Genomic DNA, 21927 nt, shown 5'->3' with positions numbered 1-21927 from the left:
TCAGGCGAACATATATATATATATATATATATATATATATATATATATATATTATTTATTAAAGACTTTTTTTGTTTTTTTTCCGTCATCTCTTGATGGGGACATCTAAGGCAGTGGGCAGGTTAACAATCCATCATCAAAAAAATCAAAAGTCTTCTGGTTCTCCTTTTCACTAGAGTTCGAGTTATATGGAGACATAAAGATGTCGCGCTCTCACTTGTTATAGTCAATATTCAACGAAATGGAAGTAGTGACTATAAGAATCTAGGGAACGCGTTTTCTATGTTCAAGCAACTATGCTACACTCCTTGATGCTATCTTTTTTTTGTATTCATTGTATTCAAAAATTGTTAAAATTTAAATTGTGTTCATACCTTGGCCTCATTCTCTCTTCTTCCAATTTTGGTCACATCGATCCTTTTTTGGGAGGCCACCTTGTGCCTTGTTAGTAGGATTGGGCAATGGTTTGGATGTATATGAATATGATGTTCGAGTTAGATCCGAATTAGTTTTAAGTAGTTAGATGTGATTGTATAATAATAGAATGTCGATATGATATAATATTTTGCTGCCCAATCTCACAAATATCTAATTCTTTAACGGACATAAGGATCCAATTAGGACTAATATTAATTGAGATATGATTTTGTACTTCTAATTTTTATACCTAGAATTTGGCTCAAAGTCAAAGTAAAGGAATATTTAAATGACTAATAAGCAGACCTGGTTAAAATCCAAACCGTTCATATATTTTTATCATTAGTAAACACTTATATGTGCAACCAAAATCGAAGAGGGATGAGGACAAGGCTGTCCTTTTTGCTAAAGTTAACAGTATTTGTTAATTATTTTAATATATCGTAACTACAGCTGGATATATTGAAGACACGTCGCCATGTTTGATTCTTATGGATGTTACTTTCTTGAACCATAAATGGTAAGATCGTGACACTAATTGATATTGATACGATACCCCCTTCAAATCCCAACACAACCCATTCACCTCCAAGGGATGATACAATGAATTTGGAAAAGGAAACAATGAGGTTGAAGCAGCTATCATAAAGAAATTCTTACAAATTGAATTAAGTGGTGAAAGGGGTCCCTTCTGCATCAATTCTTTAAGTGCAACCTTTTACATTTTTGTGTATGGTAAATATTGACCAAATAATGCCCTCAAATATAGGTGTATGAAGTGTTGTGCAACCTTATACAATATTGAAAACTAAGTATTTTTCTTTTAGTGCCAAAGTTTGGAAATGTTCTCTAGTTTTTATATCTTGTATGAAATGGTTTTATCAATTATAGGATGGAGAAATGAGAAGGTTTCGGCTTTCACTCGAGCAATGGGATTAGTCTTCTGCCACTTCCTTTTTATGATAAAGGTATGTCGGCAGGCTGCCATTGAGATAATATGTTTTCCGATGTCAAAAATTATAGACCTAACATGTACAACTACCCAATTGTTTTAATTCAGCCTTCCTCATTAGCCAGAAAAAAAATAAATTCGGTGGAGCAAATGTTTATTTTTTTTCACAAATTTTAAGACAGGACCTAATAGCATATATTTTCAACAAATTTTAAAAAACGTTTAAAGGGTTTTTCAGAAAGAAAAAAAAAAACTTAAATGAGTTGAAATTTTTCTAAAAATCTAGATGGCGACTGAGTCCATCAATGCCACCACTTTTTGGAGCCAGAATTTTTTTTTGCTAAGAAACACTAAACGACAGCTTGAGAAAGCTGCAGCAGTTTCCCTTGTCGGTAGAGGTAAAGACATAGTGAAGAGACTTGGAACTCATTTATAATCAAATCAAAGCTGGGATAGGTTGTGGAGTCAGAAATTTTTAGTTAAAAAATACGCTATATATAAATAAATAAATAACTATATAATGTATTTATATAAAAAATAAATAAAAAAATGAGGCTGGTGTAGGCAGCCTATTTGTAGCTTTGGTACTCGCTCGCTTTGGAACTCCAGGGCACGCCGCACAACCTATGTTTGATAGTTTCACCTCATATGAGGGGGATCCAGGACCAGCTTCATTCTCAATTCAAAACTATAAGTCTGTGTCAGCAATTGCCCACACGGACCCACATGTGGCTCTGGTTTTATGCTCCACCCATGTGATGTTGGTCAAGTATCAAAAGGGGAATAAAGACTCCCTCTCCAAAGGGTGGTATTGGTTGTCAAAAAAGCAGCTTAATATAAAAATTATAGAGGTTTGCCAGACTCTACATCGCTTTTGAAAAATGAATCCAAGGCATCAGATGATTAAAGCTAACTTTCTGTTTATATCTGAATCAAATCAACAACGCATAATTAGGCGGACCTTGTGGGGAATAGCTTCTCAAAGTCACTCGTAAAATGCCACATATTCCTCAAAGGGCGTAACATAGTTGATTGAACTGGTGAGCAGTTGAATGTTTAATGGTTAGTTTGATTTTTGTAGACGCTACTTTTTTTTATATCATAAATGGTAGATGTACAACACTCTAGTTGATAAGAGTACGAGGTCTCAATGCAACTCTAAATATAACTATTTAAGGAAAAGGAAGAGGCTTCAATCTCTTCCGCTTTATTCTTTTTATAAAAAAATGTCTTTTTCAACCTCCTGTGGTTTTCATGGTCTCTCTGTATACTACAAAACATGAAAAGGAAGAATTTAGTCGGTGCCCATTTTTTTCCCATCCCTTGCCAGTGGCCTTTACTTGACTAAAAAACAGTGTGTGTGAGAGAAAGGAAAAGTTTTTCCACTTTACCGACATATTTTGTCGAAGTAACATGTTAAAAGTTGGGAATAGCGAAGCTTTTTATCAAACCCATACGAGAGGGACTTTTTTCCCCCGGAAAAGTAATACTTTTGTGTATAACCTAACTGTAGACCAATCACCGGAAAAGAAAAATTACTGGCAACTCTGAGCACTTCTCGCGTCAAAATGTGAGTACCACTACTACTAGTGCCAGGTGATAGGCTTTACTGACGCGATCTCTCAAATGTTAGCATCGACAATCGTTCGCAGTGACCGACGAGTCGAGCCATCTTCGCCGGACGGCCGGCGAGGACAACGTCAACCCTCGGCCGGCCGTCCAGTGAGGGCCGACAGCAACTCTCACTGATCGGCCTTCTTCCACATCTCTCTCAGGCCAGTCTGCCTCAGTTGGTCAAGGTCGACTTCTCAATCTGAACAACATGTGGGCTTGTTTGGACATTTGCGGCCTAATTTCACAAAATATATTTACTTTTATGTATGAACATATTTATGAACATTTTTTGAATTAGTGTTCTTTCAACTAAAATTGTTGAGCATGGGCCGCTCTTGACCTACGCTCCAAGGAAGGACACTGCTGTCAGCACTCGTCTGAAAATATTCATATCTAGGTGGCACTTATATATATATATATATATAAAGATAAAGATATTCATTTAAAAATAAAAACTTTTACAGGACCGGTGTGAACAGTACTAATCACTATCTAGCTCCGCCAACTTGCCGGCCGTCCAGCAACAATGAACGGCGACCCTCACATTTTCATTTTCGATTGCTCTTCATTTTCAAGAGATAATTTTTAAATATATTATTTTAACATTTTTTATTAAAAAGCTGTGCAAAAGGTTGAACGCCGTTTCCATTAAAGTGCAAAAGTTAGGCGGTGATCCGCCACTTTGTTAGGCGGCAATTTGTGACGCATTTCATAGCTTTTTCACAAAAGAAAACAGTAAAGATAGATTATCAATTTTATAAAGGAAAGTAAGTCCGGCCGTCCGGAACATCAAGATCCAAGCTCAAGCCGGGCCCAGCCCGTCAGTTTTACAATAAAAAATAAAACAGAATTATAAGTATATATATATATATATATATATATATCCATTGTAATAAAATTTAAAAGTATATTTATAAATTAAATAAAAATTATATAACTGAAATTATCGGTTGAATTTTAAAATTTATACAATGTTATCGTCAAAGGCGGAGGGGGGGGGGGGCGCCTAGGTGACCAATGAAAAGAAAATTATATAATATTATATATATATATATATATATATATATATATAAATAAAAGACATAATTATATATATATATCCATTGTAATAAAATTTAAAAGTATATTTATAAATTAAATAAAAATTATATAACTGAAATTATCGGTTGAATTTTTAAATTTATACAATGTTATCATCAAAGGGGGAGGGAGGGGGGCCGCCTAAGTGATCAATGAAAAAAAATAATATTTTTTAATTACGTAATGTATTTGTTTGAATTTGAGTTCAATTTGATTGTATTCAGATCCAAAGATTGTACTATCGATCGATTTGCTCCTCAAAAAAATCTTGAGCCCTTAACTTTTCTGAAATATCTTTTAAAACATTAAAAATATACAAATAAGTGGCTAAATATTCACCGCCGGAAAAGAAAAATCCAAGCAATGGCTTAAAACATGAAACGAAGGGGGATTTTTCCCTTTCCGGAATTGGCGCGCTGTCCTTCGCCAATCGATCAAGCGGTGGTTTGCGTGGACGGGAGGGAAGCGGCAGCCTGCCCGTCGCTTCAAATCACTTGCTTTGGCGGTTTACCCTCGCCAGGGACTGAAGGCAACTTCCCGCATCAGGCAGCGACGCCGATAGCTGGATTCGCGATTCTTCGACGTCTTTTGCTCTGAACTCTTGCTTCCCCGCTGCGAATTGATCGGCCGTTTTGTCCTTTCGATCGACGACACTTTGTCAATTCTGCGACCCTTTTCCTACAGTCCGCCCACCATGCAGTTACCAACGAAAGGGAAAGCTCATTACGACACCTTGCTTTATGTAGTCCATGTTTTAATTAAAAATCACTCCTTTTTGTGGGTAAGGTTGGGCAGCGTGTTGAGCCCACCTAGCTCAGCCCAAGGCTCAACAAAGTCAGGCTCGGCTTGACTCAAATTTGGCCCGTTTAGTTACCAGGTCAAGCTAAACCATCAACTTTTATACTCGTCCAGCACTCAATTCAATGTCAACTCTTATTTGAAACTCTTATTTTCATTTTTCGATGTATCAAGTTTTTAAGGGAGCCATCGGCGATGCACCTATGTCGGCATTGTGTCTATATATATATATATATATAGAGAGAGAGAAAAAACAAAACAAAATAAAAAAAATATAGAGAGATGATTTTTAAATACATATATCGGGTCGAGCCAAGCCCCAGCTCGGGCGAGTCAAGCCTGGTAAGCTTATTTTATCGAGCCTACACGAATGTTAAATAGTCAGCCCAAGCTCGGCCCAACACGTGCCCGGTATCCAACTACCCATTGGATACCGGGCCTGTTGTCCATCCTTAGTCCTGGGTTTTTAACATGAATAAAAGAGGTATGAAGGTGACTCCAAAGCCCCTTCTTTCTCTAACGCGGACTATTTACTTAATATGAATATGAATCTGAATCTGAATTCAATTGGATGTAATTTCGTGAATTTAATTCTAATCCAGTTTCTTAATTAAATGCTAATTTTATTCTACATCCCATTTTTCTAAAGCAATTGGGCCGGATCTCCAATCTAAGTTGGACTTATTGACATCCCTAAGAATAGTCATTGCGGTATATATGACCTTGAGGCACATCAGAAGCCCGATACATCCGCTTGGTTAACTTTTTTGCATATCTAATAAATTGTTCCCTTGTCTTTATTGCCATGTCTTATTATCATGCTGAACTGATGGGAGGATTGATTGCTAATTTGAGAGAAACCTCCGGCCGTAGCGGCCCCCGTTAATTTGTTGCTATATTCTTGGCCCTACTTCACAAAAGCCAGATTCTAGTTGACAAAAGATCTGACTATCTTTATGTTCTTTCAATAATAAAGCAAAATGCCAGCTACAAGTAATCAACGAAGAGCAATTTTTCAACCATAGCGACCTTATCCTCCTGACTATTCTTTTAAGATGGATATGTCCGGGGTCAAGCCAAAAGCTTTTTTTTTATGGGACATTATAGTTAACAAATTTTTAATTGGTTTTGGGGCAATGACCCTGAACAACGAGTCGAGCTCGACTCGTTAAAGCTCGGCTCGTGAACGAGTTCGAGTCGAGTTCGAGTTCATGAGTCGACTAGTTCAAATAATCGAGTTGAGTTCAAGTTCAACATGTAACTCGAGCCTTAATTGAGTTTGTTAAGCCTTAAACAAGTCAATATATTCAAACGAGTTTACAAGTTTGTTGAATGTTGAGCCTTAATCGAGTCAGCTTGAGTTCAATATATAACGATGAATATCAATTCTACTCAAACGAGCTTGTCGAGCCTTAATTGAGTCGAGCTTGAGGTTATCATGTAACGATGAATACCAATTCTATTCAAACAAGTTTGTCGAGCCTTAATCGAGTCGAGCTCGAGCTGCTTCCGTCGAGCTATTCTCGAGTTTGAGCTGAGTCGTTTCATTAGTTGAGACAAGCTCGAGCTGACTAAACTCAAGCTCGACTCGGCTCGTGTTCACCCCTACCTAGGTCTCATAGGGCTGCCCAATATAATTGGGCCTAGGTCTACGAAAGTCCAACATGTAAATTCAAAGTTTCAGATTGAACTCCATGGGGTTCCGCCCCTAGATCATGTAAAGGTGGCAAAGCGCATCTTTAGATTCTATCAGTTGCTACATGGTGAAGGAGGTAAGGGTGGTGCTAGAGATTTTTGGCTAAGGGACAGTCATTATATATATAAAAAAATGTTAGATATGATAAGAGGATCAAGAAGCATTAGGTGAATAATTAAGGGTTTGTTGGGCAGCATGAATGCTTAGTGAGTGTTTCATGCACCAACCCAAAAAATGGAAGTTGATTCATAGAATGTTAGAACAAGCGTTTCATGAATCTGCATATATTTCTGTGACAGGTTCATCGAACAATCTCCAAGTGTTCATTCCACCAAACGACCCATAAGGGGCACTAAGTGTATGGACAAACAAATTGTTGGAGACCAGCAATGTAAAAATAAATGAAATTTGTGGGACTGTGGGCAACTGCCCACACACAACCACATGTGGCTCCATACTTGAATGCAGGCTTGTGCAACTTACTTCGGAGTTTTCTACGAATCAGTCTCCCACAGAAGCTCAGAAGGTAGAACTCTCACTTTTTTTTTGTGATGTCTACTTCCTTAGATAAAGCTTACACTCTTTATAGGCTGACTAAGATGTGCGTTACTAAGATTTGATGAAGCTTGAAGTGAAAGAATGTTTAAACCACAGTCATAAATATAGTTTTGGTATTTTAAGTGGTGATGTTTTTTTTCATATATAATACGCCGACGAGCTTGAAAAAATGAGAAAATGAGGGAAATTTGTAAAAATTAAAATCTTAAAATTAGGAAAAAAATAAAATAAATGAGAAACTAACAAAAAACATAAAAAATAAGCAGACAAACAACAAATAACATTTAGAAAATGAAAACAATCAGTTTGTCACTTAAAATTATGAAAAAAATCACTTAAAATGAAAAAAAGAGAAAATACACGTTTTTAATATATTTTGTTCGTTTTGGATTTTTTGCTGTTTTATTCAGCTGACTTAATTTTCATGCTTTTATTGGGTTTTTGTTTTTTGTGAGTACTATGGTTAACGTCATAGCAGAAGTGTCACTGAAAAATTTTCAGTGCATTGCTTTAACGCCACATAAATGTCCTATTGATCGCATTTGGCACATTGTCACTAAACGGATTTACCTCCATTCCATGACTTTTTCTAGCATTTTTAGTGGCATCTCATGTAAGCCACTAAAAGCATTTAATTTTTGTTGGATAGCTTTGAATCTTAGGTCCATTCCATGACTTTTTCTAGCATTTTTAGTGGCAGCTCATGTAAGCCACTAAAAGCATTTAGTTTTTGTTGGATAGTTTTGAATCTTAGGTATGAGGCAGCATTAAAAGGTGTGTTTTGGAAGATCCTCAATCTCGTAACGTGAACCTTAAATCTATGATTCCATGTTATATGTAAAAACCCCTGGAGAGGTTTTAGGTCAGATTAGAGAGGGGTTTCATCCTTAAATCCGTAGATCTCAGAACCTAATGATTTCAATTAACAGCAGATCCCAGATTCATGGTGAAACGAATGCGCCCCTGGCGGTGCAGAAAGAACACCACTAAAGATTAAGTGTAGGCATCAAGTCGGCCCAGCCCAACACCTAAAACCCGAGCCCGAGTCTAGCCCGATTAAATTGAAAAACATATATTTTTAATATAAAATAATAAATAATATAATTAATGGTAACAAAATATTATAATTATATATAAAAATTAAATAAAATACATATTAAAAATTTTATCGAGCCGAGTTCAATCGGGTCCATGGTTATCGGCCGGCTCGGTTCCTTTTTTTGGGTAATCGACCCGACGCCCAACCTTACTAAAGATTATACATCTATTGGATCAAGCCTTAAAAGAAGAATATAACTTTTAAAAGCAAAATCTAGAACTAGGTTCTATATAGGTGACAATTTTACTGAGATATGGCATGGATCTATGGGAGTGACATAATCATCGGTATAGATGACCCACCAATGGTGAATGGTTTCATTGTCACTTGTAAAAACGATTGTCTGTGAAACTATCTACAGCCTTCCTCAACTTTAATAAATGCATACTTTTAATCTTATCCAAGTATACATCTCCTAAGTGCCCAGCCCCAAACGGGCCAAGACCTGACTGTGAGATCGGCCCTCGAACTAGCTCAAAAGAATTGTCCGATAATATATATATATATATGCCTGTAGATCTTTATATATAAGAAAATTTTCTTGAAAATGTTTTCAAGAAAAAACACTTCACTCTTTGATGAACATGAAAAAACCTGTCGTGGATAAATTTTTGAACCGTTGCATATATAACCAAACCGCATATAATGCCAATGAAACATTATAAAACAGTACACCAACATCGAGTCTAAAAAAAAAATACTGTAACAACATAAAGAGTCTAAGAACTAGCTACTGCATCTTTTATTTCTCAGCATAAAGAAATCCAACTAATGGTGGCAGCAATCTTCATAGAAATCAAGAATCCAGAAACCCCAATCGATCGAGAAAGTGAAAGACACCCCAAATATAAAATTAAAGCCCTAAAATCAAACCCATGCTGAATCTCCACATCACAATAACTAGAACCTTTCCACCGCGAATCTAAGGCAAAGAGACGGAGGCGTAGAAAGAGAAAGATAGAGAGCTACTGTTCTTCGATTGTCTCCTGCTCAAGTAATTGATCATCGGGTACACGAAAACGATGGTCGGAGCACTAGTGAAATGCCGGTGCCCCTGCCAGGAAACAAAGACAGGAAGGGGAGAGGAGAAGGCTCTACCGGATGTGATCTAGAAAGCAAGCCAACTTGGTTTGTTGAGGAAGAAGCCACCGGATGTGATCTAGAAAGCAAGCGAACTTGGTTTGTTGAGGAAAAGAAGCCACTGTTGAGGAGCCGCTCACTGAGGAAGAACCCGCTGCTGTAGAGGCAGGAGAAACAACCACAACAAGAGGAAGAAGGCCCAACGAGAGAGAGAGATTGTTTTCATGATAAAACCTCAGGTTATTGGTAGCGCTTAGGTAGGACTAGAATAGCCTTTGCAAATTTTCATAGAAAAATAACTTGGGTTGTTCATTTGATTTTGCTACTGTACAAAAGCTAGCATGCTATATTAATGGCTTCCCAGTCGTAGAGTAGTTGATAATCTATTTCTTGCATGTTAAATGGCCCCTTTTGGGTTAGTTTAATGCAGAATATTAATCTGATCACTGATTAAAAAGTTTTTAACATCATGCGATGTTATGATCACTGATCATTTAGTGATCTTTAGCCTTTCTTTGATACTACCTAAATTCTCTTTCAGTGAAGTTGGAATCTAGAAAAAAGAAACTAAACAATCAAGAAAGCAGATTTCTGGCAGTTAAATGAAGAAGAAAAAAGGAAGCAACAAGGGCTGCAACTAATCCCCAGATTAATCTTGTAAAAACTTGTCCATATTGTTCTCAATGGGTCTTAATTGGTGACTTTGGGATATTAAACTTGAATCAGCATTTGCTGATCTTATTGCAGATTTCAGAAACGTTTTCTTCATTTTTAGATTTGATGATGATCGCAATTTGTTTAGCATTATAAGGTGAGGTCTTAAATACTCATCCTAGGATATGGTTTGATCTTAATTGACATCAATTCTTTTGTCTGGATTACCAATATGCTCATGCTTGTTGTTTTAGTTGTTTTCTTCCTTTTTTTTTGTTATTTTTATACTTATTATATAATTCACAAATTTCTCACTTTTGGCCTTCTACAACATTGAGTCTGACTATCATCCATGTGAAAAAACTATGATGACATTGATACCATGGAGATTTTTCCCAAAGGAATTTCTCATATGTAAAGGATTAGAATTTCGAGAGAAAATTGCTTCCCTAGAGAAGCTAAGGGAAAGTGAAAGTGATTGATGATGGTGACCATATTTTGTACATTGCAAAAATTGATAGATTCAGTTAGGGGCGGAGCCAAAAAAAATTCATGAGGAGAGCCGAATTAATGGGCCAAAGTAACATTTTTGAAAATTTTATATAGAACAAGTGAAATTTTTTAAAATTTACATGTAAATTAAAAAAATATTAAGGTGGGACAGGCCCATGCAGGCCCTACCTTGGCTCCGCCCCTAGATTCAGCCATGAGCATATAGTATAGTCAGTTTAACTAGTAGTGGAGCATTATTTTAGAAAGAGTGACATCCAACTCATGACTCTTGAGGGCATTATTTGATAGCTTTTTTGGCTAGAAGGCGTTAATTTAAAAAGTGCATGAGTGTATGTAAATAAACAAATATTTGAGGCACATATATGAAAATAAACAAAATTATAAGGCTGATGTGTTCTTGCACCAGCCCATATATTTGGGCTCAGCCATTTATTTGCATTGATAAAACTCTCTGTTATCAAATTTGATTTTTCATGGCAATATACCTGTGTATCAAAAAGGTTGGAGAATAATATTGTTGACACAAAATGTTGGCCTCAATCGCAAAAGAAGGAGGGTTTGAGACTCTTGTCCGGGCGCAGTCGGATCAAATACTCCTTCCACTCACTTAGAAAGATTTGTCTTTCACTTACAAATTTAGCCAATTTTGCCTTCACACTACAACTCTTTAACCCTTTTTTTTAAGACAAAGCACTTTGGCATAAAATACTCAAAGTTAGACTCTTATATGCCTCTAAGATGGTGGCGTAGCCACATGTGGGTTGGTGTGGGCAACAGCCCACATCAGCTCTTTAAAACTCCTTTATTTTCACATTGAGAAATTTAATGTTTACTTTTATACACATACAGGTGACCCTTTATATATAAATGTTCATAAAAAGGTGCGCCTCCAATTAATTTTTCTGGCTCTGCCCGTGCTCTAAGATTTTGTCTTCATTTAAGACTCAAGTGGATGTATGACAATACATTCATTAACTCAAGTGTCATACTTACAGCCTAAACCTCCCGAATCAGCTCAAATAGCCTACAAATCTAGTCACGAGTCAAGGTTTGGGAGAGATAAAACTGGATTGCCCTTGAAATTTTCTGACTCGGTTGCACAGTAAAAATACATTAAAAATTAACCCTCTAAAGTGTCTACTTCTAAACATACATTAAAAAATTCATCACCTAATTCAATAAGTTATCAACAATCACCAGTTTGCCAACTTGACCATACTATTATATAACTGCAGCCATGGGTCCGAAATGGCCCCACGCCAATGGGACGTGCGCCACTGGGCCGCCGCCTGCTCGACGTGCAGCCTCTCCGTGTAAAAGTTTTCGATCCTGTGCACCGCCTTTCTTTTTATTTGCAAATCACTTCCCCCACTGAACCGGGGCGCTTTCATTCCACTTGGTGTTTGATTCTTCCGCCTCTCCACGACTGGATGATCATCTCCGTCGCGTCGTCGCCTGCTTGTCTGTTTCATCCAAGAAGGAGACGGGGGGAGGGGGATTGCTTCCATGAAAGCTCGACTTGTTGTCTTCCCCATCCGGGGGAGGAACTGGTGCTTCGCTAGAGCTGTACAACAGACGCCGTCAGGGCCGGGATCAGCCAACGAATCGCTCACGCTGCGCGACCTCTGGAGGCAAATCTCTTCTTCTCGGGGTGGGGTTGTTGGGAGAACTGAACTCGTCACCGATTTCGTCGCCCATAAGGTGTGGCTTGTCCTTCCTGAATGGGATTCTCGTTTCTTGCTTTTCTTTCTTCCCCCCGTCAGGCCTGCGGAGCTAGATTGGATATTTGAAGTCACTTTTCCATGGCCTTAAGGTTCCAATTGCGTTAAAACTCTGATATACAAACTTTGTTTGCATTTTCTGGTGTTCTTGCCGTTACGAAGTACTGTTATCGTTTCTGATTTGTCTTTCCATATGGCTGTTCTATTGTCGGTTCTCTTTCCATGCATTTATTCTCTTCCCGCATTCTTTTCTTGAACCCATTTCGGCTAGATTTAGGGTTTTGAAGTGTCATGGTCACTGTGGGCATCGGCATTGATTTGGAACCATAATTCTGTCCTAGTATGTTTCTTGAGTTTCAAAACAGAGTATTTTCGTAGCCGAATGCGTATGCGTTTGCACTAACGCGTGTGGGTATTACTTGGAGCGAATAGGACGTCTTTCTTTTTGCAGTTTGCGTCGGCATGATGGTGATACAGTGAACGAGGAGGGTCACTTTAGAAACCCCACAATGCGAGGCACAGCTAGGCTAATCATCTTACCGCTATTCAAGAAAATAAGTAATCATGGAAGTTAGAGGAACCAAGAACAAGCATACTTTACCTCCGTTGAAATGATTAATATCAATGAACTATTTGTGTTTGTAGATGTGGAGAAATGCTAAACGTGGCAAGATAATCTCCTTAAAGTAGAAGAAATCAAACAAGATAGTTGCTTATCTCGATAAAGACCTAATCAGGGTATCTTAAGAAACAGAATTCTCAATTTAGTGGATTCTTGATCGACATGGATCATGTGGGCCCAGCTGTCATGTGGCATGCATCCTTGTGTCAACCCCCCCAAATTATAAAGAGTTTACCTTCTATTCTATTACTTTTGCTTCTTTTAGCTGTGGTCGATCTTATGATTTATGAGCTTACATGGAACTGAAGGTTTTTCTTGCAAGATTTGATTAAAATAAGATTAGGAGCCAGAAGCGCACAATCTGTAGTAGTCGCAGTCCACTTCGATATGTCAAAATTGAAATGATCAAAACAAATCCAGAGAATGTGGGAGGTTGTGGTGTTCATCAACTCTCCATATTGAGAGTTGGATGAAATGTATGCAGGATGAATGGCTGATTGCACAATGTAGGCCAATTCATAACGATCAAATCATCATCCACATGACTCCATGATGTCTATTTGAGTTCATCTGCAAGCCCCATCCAAGCAGGTCCAAGGGCCAAGGCTGCTTTGGGAAGGGCAAAAATATTCAAGTTCTCATTATGCTTGGACAATGACTTTAAAGGTAAAGTGACTGCATTCTATGAGTATGAGATGAAGGTTGGCTTGTGCTTCAAATTTGGATCTTCATTCCCTGAGGTTGATTTTATGAATGTCTACTATTGTAGGTTTTGAATCATTTCATCATCAATTCTAGACCCTAGAGGAAGGGGAACAATTTTGTGAGCATTGGGTCTAGTATGAGTTTGTTTGACAAGTGGGTTGTGAAGAGAATATGTTTTAATAGGTTTGGATTCAACAGACAGTTTTGAGTTCAAACCTAAATAAAACATATGTGGAGTAGGCAATGTGTCTGTGTTCATGGCAAATTTAGGTTTTAGAAGTTCCTTTTATTTCTTCTCAACACTGAGTAACCTAGTCCACAAGTACTTAAATGGCAATGGATCTTATTTCTCAATGTTGGGTTTAGGGCAATCCTATCTTGGTGCTTGTGGTTATGCTCGGGTTTGCGATGCAGACATAATTAGATCATGAGTATTGAGTTGGGATTGGTTGATGCCAGTGTGTCATAGTATGTTGGTTCAAACTTCAAAGTTCAAAGTTTCATCTAAGTTACCAAAATTGGAAGTCGTCACAAGTTGGTCTGAGAAGACCAGTTGGACTGGTTGCTTCAAGCCAGTTAACCAAAATAAAGTAAAAAAGGACATATAAGAACAAAATGTTCTATTTAATCAAAGTAATAAAAACATAAAATGTCATTATAGACCTAGTAAATCACATAATTTACCCATCACATGTAACATCATCTGTTGATAAACCTGAAACTTTAGTACCACATGCTATATGTATATGGGTTGAGGAAAGGTATGGACAATATGAACCATTGTGGATCATCCACTGTGTGAGACTTGATGGACAAAATTTTAGGAGTAGGAGATAAAGAAAAGGTTGTAGCATACCCAAACTGCCCTCTTCCTCTGGAGTGAGGGATGAAAGAAAAGTATGGGCAGTTCAGTCATGCTACAAATCTGAATCTCCCATACCTGTTTTTCATCTCTCACTCCTGAAGTCTTGTCCATTGGATATGATGTGGTGACCAATGGCCAGTGGTCCATACGCTCCACACTCTTCACAGCTATGTCACATGGGTGCTCCTAAACATACTTGAACATAAAATAGTACAATGGTCAAGTATCAATATATTAAAGAAAAACAACTAGTCGACAAAAACAAACATTAAAGTCAAAGAAAAAATTTATCACCTTGGGCGAGTTCAACTAGTTTTGGGCAAGTCTAGACTGGATTTTCTACGAGGATGACCTGTAGGGCACCAAGCTGAGCTGAGTCAAAAAGTTGACTAGGCAACATTTTTATCATTGTTTTGGGGGGGGGGGAGAGAGAGCGAGAGAGAGCAGCTTCTTGTCTACGTTTATCTCTTAGTTGATCAGACAAGGAGGGGCGGGTCTCATCAATGCCATCCTCCTTATGTCTGTCAGGGAGATGGGCCCTTCACTGTGCAGGCTGCCAGGCTGTTTTTCTTAACTTGCTCCAGTCTTTCTATTATTTAGTTTTATCTTTTTTTTTTTTGGTTTACAACTTACCTAACACTGTTGACAGTTTCAAGAAATTTATTTTAAGCTTATATGTGTATGTGTACCCTATCATCAAACCTGCACCCAGTTTTTTTGAAAAGTATTAGGCTCGCACCCCCATTGAAACCTTGCACCCATATGAAGTAGTCAAACATTTCTTTCATCTGAAATGAGGCCTTCTTTCTTTCCCATATAATATATTCATTTTTCAACTTTGTCTTAATCTTTATAACCTACTTTTTTTTTGGCCTAAATTAAAGGAGAGGAACTTTCTTAAGTATATCCAGGTGGTCCTGTATCTAAAAAGAATCAATATCAATGGATCCATCTTAGATTATGTGCTTATTTTTTCGAATAATATGTAGACTCTTATTCTTGGATTTAAGCTACATGATGGATTGGTTCAAATGCATCTGGTTAAGTCATGGGTGACCGAGTAACTTGTCTGGATTAAGTTCAAGCATAGATCATTTTGGCAGGAACCTAGTTGACCATTGCGGGATTTATTATTTTTGTATTGACCTCTGATAGAAATGTAACACCAATATCTGTAACCCGAAAACAACACTCACGCAGGAAGATAGAGAGAGAGAGAGAGAGAGAGAGAGAGAGAGAGAGAGAGAGAGAGAGAGAAGAAGAAACTGAGGAGAAGAAGCCGTAGCCAAAATGGTTTGCACGGCCTCTATTTATAATCTCATTTTCAGAATTCTAAGAGTCTCCAATCGTAGAATCCTAGGAGATTTCACAAGCTCCAAGGACATTAATTACATCATAGAAACCTAAGAGACTTCACATATTACAAGGATATTAACTACAACATAGAATCCTAGGAGACTTCCCATATAACAAGGATATTAACTATAACATAGAATCCTAGGAGACTCTTCACATGTTACAAGGACATTAAATATTTTAACACATTCTACAAGGAGGTGGAATCCTAAGAGACTCCTCTTCAACGTGCTGGTGAAGGATTTATATTTTAACACCCTCCCTCAAGTTGTGCATGGTTTTGCACCATGTACAACTTGCCTTTTAGAAACCAGAATCGTTCCTTTGTTAATCCTTTTGTAAATAAGTCTGCAACTTGTTCATCTGTACGAACATAAATAGGCTGAATTTCCTTGTCTTCCACCTTTTGTCTAACAAAGTGTTGATCAATCTCAATGTGCTTTGTTCGACCATGTTGTACGGGATTAAAGGCAATGTTAATAGCGCTTTGATTATCGCACATTAACATTGATGTTTTAATCTTTTCTCCAATGTCTTCTAGCAAATGTCTAACCCATGTAACTTCAGCAGTACCTGCAGCCATGCATCTGTATTCAGCTTCAGTGCTGGATCTTGCTACTGCCTTTTGCTTTCGACAACTCCAAGACACAAGATTACGTCCAATGAAAATACAAAAACCAGAAATGGACTTTCTTTGATCGGGATCTCCAGCCCAATCTGCATCTGTGAATGTCATAAGTTGATGTCCAGTAGTTATATTTTCACTCTTACCATAAACTAAGCCATCTCCTGCTGTCCCTTTAAGATATCTTAATATTCTTTTGACAGCATCCATGTGAGTATCTCTAGGTGCATGCATAAATTGGGATACTTGATTCACAGCATATATAATATCTGGTCTAGTAAATGTAAGATATTGAAGTGCCCCAACAATACTTCGATATTGCGTAGGATCTTCATATAACTCCCCATCTTGAGCACTTAGTCTTTGATTTAGAACACTAGGAGTTCCAACAGGCTTACAATCAGACATACCTGACTTTTTCAACAAATCCAACGTGTATTTCTGTTGTGTCAATGTGAGGCGATTATTGTGCCTATCAATCTCCACTCCAAGAAAGAATCGTAAATCACCAAGCTCTTTCATTTTGAAGTTTTGCATCATCAAAACTTTAGCTTCTTCTATGTGTTTTTCTGAATTGCCTGTGATAACAATATCATCAACATATATAAGAAGTAAAGTAAATATGTTTTCCTTTCGATAAATGAAAAGAGAGTGATCTAGAGGACATCTCCGAAAACCACATTCTTGAATCTTGCAAGAGAAACTGTCAAACCACGAACGTGAGGCCTGTTTAAGTCCATAAATAGATTTTCTTAGTTTGCAAACCCATGCATGAGAGTCTCCTTTCGTGTATCCTGGAGGTTGTTCCATATATACTTCCTCCCTTAAATCACCATGAAGAAAAGCATTCTTCACGTCCATTTGATGTAGTCTCCATCCATATTCAACTGCCAATGATATAATCACGCGAATTGTTCCCATTTTGATCACAGGGCTGAATGTCTCATCATAATCTTCTCCATATTGTTGTGTAAACCCTTTTGCTACTAACCTTGCTTTGTGTCTTTCTATGCTGCCGTCAGGTTTGTATTTAATTTTGTATACCCATTTGGAGCCCACTACGTTCTTTTCGTGTGGCCTCGGAACGATCTCCCATGTTCCACATTCATGCAAGGCATCCATTTCTTCTTTCATAGCTTTTCTCCAATGATGTGATTTTGATGCTTGATCAAATGAAGTAGGTTCTTCCTCCTTGCCAACTTTTGCCATGAATAACTGAAAATCAAGTGATAAAGAATCATAGCTAACCCACCTGTGAATGGGATGACGAATGCGTTGGGATCTTCTAAGGTGGGGCATGTTGTCTTCTTCACTGTGAGCATCTCTGTCCCTTAGTCGTCGACTATAGATAAGACCCGAATACCGATGTGCATCGTTGCTCTGTTCATTATTGTTTTCGTGATGACTTGATGACTGTGTTGGATCTTCTTGATTTTCACTTTGAGCCATATCCGATGGTTGTATTGCTCTCTCTGAATCTTCACTTTGAGGCACATCATTTTCTATAACAGGATCTGCATTGAATAACTGTGTACTGGTCCAGGGATCATAAGATTCAATGGTCATAGGCATTTCATTTGTATTATCAAAACTATGTTCATCAAAAATGACATTTCTTGAAGTTTTGATACGTTTAGTTGTTGGATCATAGCATCGAAAACCTTTATATTCATCAGCATATCCAACGAATCTACATTGAATAGCTTTGTCTTGAAACTTGTTCCTCAAGGCAGCATCAACGTGAACATAGCATACACAACCAAAAACCTTCAAGTTCTTGTAATCAGGTTGTTTGCCTAAGAGTGTAAAATATGGCGATTTAGACATCAAGAGTGTCATAGGCAAACAATTTATTATGTATACAGCAGTATGGAAGGCTTCAGTCCACAAGGAAATGGGCACATTAGTATCATGCATCATGCTCATGGCGCTTTCAACTATATGTCGATGTTTCCGCTCAACTACACCATTTTGTTGTGGTGTGTAAGGGCAGGAAATTTGTCTAGTTATCCCTTTTTCACGTAGAAATTCAATAAAATCAAGCGATGAATATTCTCCCCCTCCATCACATTGAAAATGCACCACATTGGATGAAAATTTAGTTTGAATCATGGCATAGAAGTTTCGAAATATGTGAGGTACTTCTGATTTGTGTTTCATGAAGTAAATCCAGGTGAAACGTGAGTAAGAGTCAATGAATAAGACATAATATCTTGACCCAGACATGGAATCAATAGGGGCTGGCCCCCATACATCAGAAAAAATAGTTTCAAAAGGTTTGGAAGCCCTTTGATTTATATTATGGAAAGGTAAAACATGACTCTTACAAAGTCCACAACTTGAACATTTTTTGACACTTGAAGTAAGAGGTAAACTTGATCTTGGAATGAGACTATCTGTGACAAGTTTTTCAATGAAATGTCGACCACAGTGTCCTAGCCGACTATGCCACAAATCAGACTCCAAAAATTGGTTAGGGCCCCTTACTTTTGATTGAAAATGGCAAGAACTTGGTACTGATGACGCATTATGAGAAAGAGAAAATGTCTTCAATCCTATATCAAAAGTGGATGAATCCTTGGGTAGACATTCCTTGAGGACGTACATATTCCCTTGACGCTCCCCTCTCGCGAACATTTTCTTCGTTTGGAGGTCCTTGACATAGACAGAAGAAGGTGTGAATTCAACAGAAGAGCTTGTATCATCAATGAGTTTAGAAATGGATATGATGTTCTTTTTTATATTGGGAGCAAGAACAACATTAGACAGTGATAGAGACGAGGATGACAATGGAATATGTGCATTTCCAATATGTGTAATAGGATGAGATTTTCCATCACCTGTTATAATGCAACTTCTATCGTAATGAGGGGATAAGTTAGTCAATTTACCTGCATTTCCTGTCACATGGGTAGCTGCACCTGAATCCAAGAACCATTCTCCCTGCTCATTTTGCTTTATAGTCATCTTTGAGAATGCGGCCATCAATAGCTGTTGCATATCTTCAGCGGTGGATTTAGAACTTTGTCCTCCTTGTTTATAATCATGTCTTACCCCTTTGTTTTTATTTTGAGGATTAAACCAACATTGTGCCTTCATGTGTCCTTTCTTGTTGCACTGAAAACAAATTGGTATTTTTCTTGAAGTATCCAAAGGAGACATACCTTGGTTATGTGGTGTTGGTAGAATGCCACGACCACCATGGTTGGAGTTCCCATGGCTCTTACCAAACTTTACATTCATAGCCAACACATTTTGGGAGTTCCCTTGATCAGTCCTTTCAATGACTCTTTTCATATTCATTTCATGTTGGAGAAGTTTACCTTGTAGTTCGTTGAAGGAAGGCAGAACAGGAAGGACCTCAAGAGCTGTAATAAAAGCATGATAATCATGCCCAAGTCCATTCAAGGTTTGCTGCACCTTTTCCTTATCAGAAATGTTATTCCCTGAGGCAGCAAGTTGGTCTGCGACGGCCTTAATACGCCCCAAATAATCCATGATAGACGTTGAACCTTTGCTCAAATTCTGAAATTCTTTCTTTAAGTACATAATTCGAGCTTCTGATATTTGGGAAAAGGTATCAGCAAGGGTTTCCCATAATTCTTCTGCAGTACAATCATCAGAAACTGAAAGTAACACTTGTTGAGATAAAGTGGACAAAATATACGCAACCAGACTTTGATCACGTCTCATCCACATAGCATGTTCAGGATTGTTGTCTTCATGAACAGCAATAACTTCTCCTGCCTCATTTTTTATTTCCTGTAAGACGGATATTGGTGGAGCCTTTGTTGAACCATCGAGATGTCCAAAGAGGCCTTGACTTCTTATGAAAGGCATGATTTGCCTTTTCCAGATCAGATAATTCTCATGGTTGAGTTTTTCGGTAATAAGGTGAGGAAGAAAACTTGAGGGCATGCCAGAATGCGAAAGGTTTTCCATGACAGCAGAAAGGAATGGTATATAGGTAGAAGATGAGAGGGAAAGAAGACACGATATAACAAGATGTGTACTTGGTAAGCAAGAAGAAAAAGGAACAAGAATTGCGCAAGAGAAAAGTAAATTCAGGATAGAGACAAGATGAGAAAAGAGTTCTAACTAGATCAGACCTGTTTGGGCATTTCGTTTGGTAGATATAACGTAACCTGGCGCTCTGATACCATGATAGAAATGTAGCACCAATATCTGTAACCCGAAAACAGCACTCACGCAGGAAGATAGAGAGAGAGAGAGAGAGAGAGAGAGAGAGAGAGAAAGAGAGAGAGAGAGAAGAAGAAACTGAGGAGAAGAAGCCGTAGCCAAAATGGTTTGCACGGCCTCTATTTATAATCTCATTTTCAGAATTCTAAGAGTCTCCAATCGTAGAATCCTAGGAGATTTCACAAGCTCCAAGGACATTAATTACATCATAGAAACCTAAGAGACTTCACATATTACAAGGATATTAACTACAACATAGAATCCTAGGAGACTTCCCATATAACAAGGATATAAACTATAACATAGAATCCTAGGAGACTCTTCACATGTTACAAGGACATTAAATATTTTAACACATTCTACAAGGAGGTGGAATCCTAAGAGACTCCTCTTCAACGTGCTGGTGAAGGATTTATATTTTAACAACCTCGAAGTGCTCAGCTTACTGAGATTTTTAAATATTTACTGCCTTAATGACCATTTTGATCAGATTTCTCTATTTACTCTTTCACAGACATAAATTGCATGTGCTAATATTTGGGCGTGAACTCTTTTAGTGGGTAGGCATGCATAAATATCAGAAAATGCCATTATTATACGAGTCATGGTTTTCTTCTTTCCCCTTCTTTTAGTCATCAGAGGTCACTGTGGTTTCAGTTTAAGATGAATGTTTTTTGTACCATATCATATAGGCTTAATGTAGATTATTTTCCTGTCACCAGACGATTTTAACACGACTTTCCTCTTCCTAGATGGATCGTGCATGGAGTAACCTTGCAAAAGCTCCTGCTGGAAGTATGAAATCGAAGATATATGGGTAAAGCTTAAGAGTAATGCATATTCATCCAATTATGGTTTTTTCTTAACTCTTGATACCTTTGCTAATGACAGGTTTCCTTCTGCAGGTTTGGCCAGCGATTGTTGGCACGTGTTCAACCATCAGAACTATTTCTTAAATCAATATCTAAGGAAATTACAGGGCTGCAAATTATTTTTCCTAGAAGGTTAAATTCGGATTCATTATCATATATGGCTGGTTGGTTGCTTGTTTGGAACTTGTTTGCTTAGATCTATATATGCTTTTTGCCTGTTATTAATTCTGTTTCATTTATGGTTGCTATCTTGATGCCAGCCAATATTTTCATAATATCATTGAAAAATTAAAATCTTGTGATACTATTGTGGATATGTTATGACACTATTCTGGGATATCCTTGATTTGTCTCTTAGACTTTCATGTTTTCAAAAAGTTTTTCTGCTTGTTGCTTCAATTCTTGCAAGAAAAATAATAGAAAGCCTTATTATCTAATAACCTCTTTTTTTTTTTTTTGGTTTTCATGTTTTTCAAATTTTAACATTTTTACGTGGAGAA

At 37.6% G+C, this 21927-nt stretch overlaps 1 protein-coding gene across 2 annotated transcripts in view; it reads left to right on the top strand.

Annotated features, from left to right (window-relative positions):
• Nucleotides 1-11807: 11807 nt before the first annotated feature.
• LOC116257719 (uncharacterized) overlaps nucleotides 11808-21927 on the top strand; it is a 37628-nt gene continuing 27508 nt past the window's right edge. The window contains exons 1-3 of one of the 2 annotated variants that reach the window (XM_031634683.2): nucleotides 11808-12162; nucleotides 21308-21372; nucleotides 21461-21559. In XM_031634683.2, the coding sequence (XP_031490543.1) occupies nucleotides 11968-12162; nucleotides 21308-21372; nucleotides 21461-21559 (359 nt within the window). In that variant the 5' untranslated portion in view covers nucleotides 11808-11967. The remainder of the gene's footprint in view (nucleotides 12163-21307; nucleotides 21373-21460; nucleotides 21560-21927) is intronic. The other variant, XM_031634682.2, reaches the window with a different exon arrangement.

This window comes from Nymphaea colorata, chromosome 7 (genome assembly GCF_008831285.2).
Source record: "Nymphaea colorata isolate Beijing-Zhang1983 chromosome 7, ASM883128v2, whole genome shotgun sequence".
Classification (NCBI taxonomy): domain Eukaryota; kingdom Viridiplantae; phylum Streptophyta; class Magnoliopsida; order Nymphaeales; family Nymphaeaceae; genus Nymphaea; species Nymphaea colorata.
The sequence above is the reverse complement of the archived record's forward strand: the minus strand, read 5'-3'. Positions and strand labels throughout refer to the sequence as shown.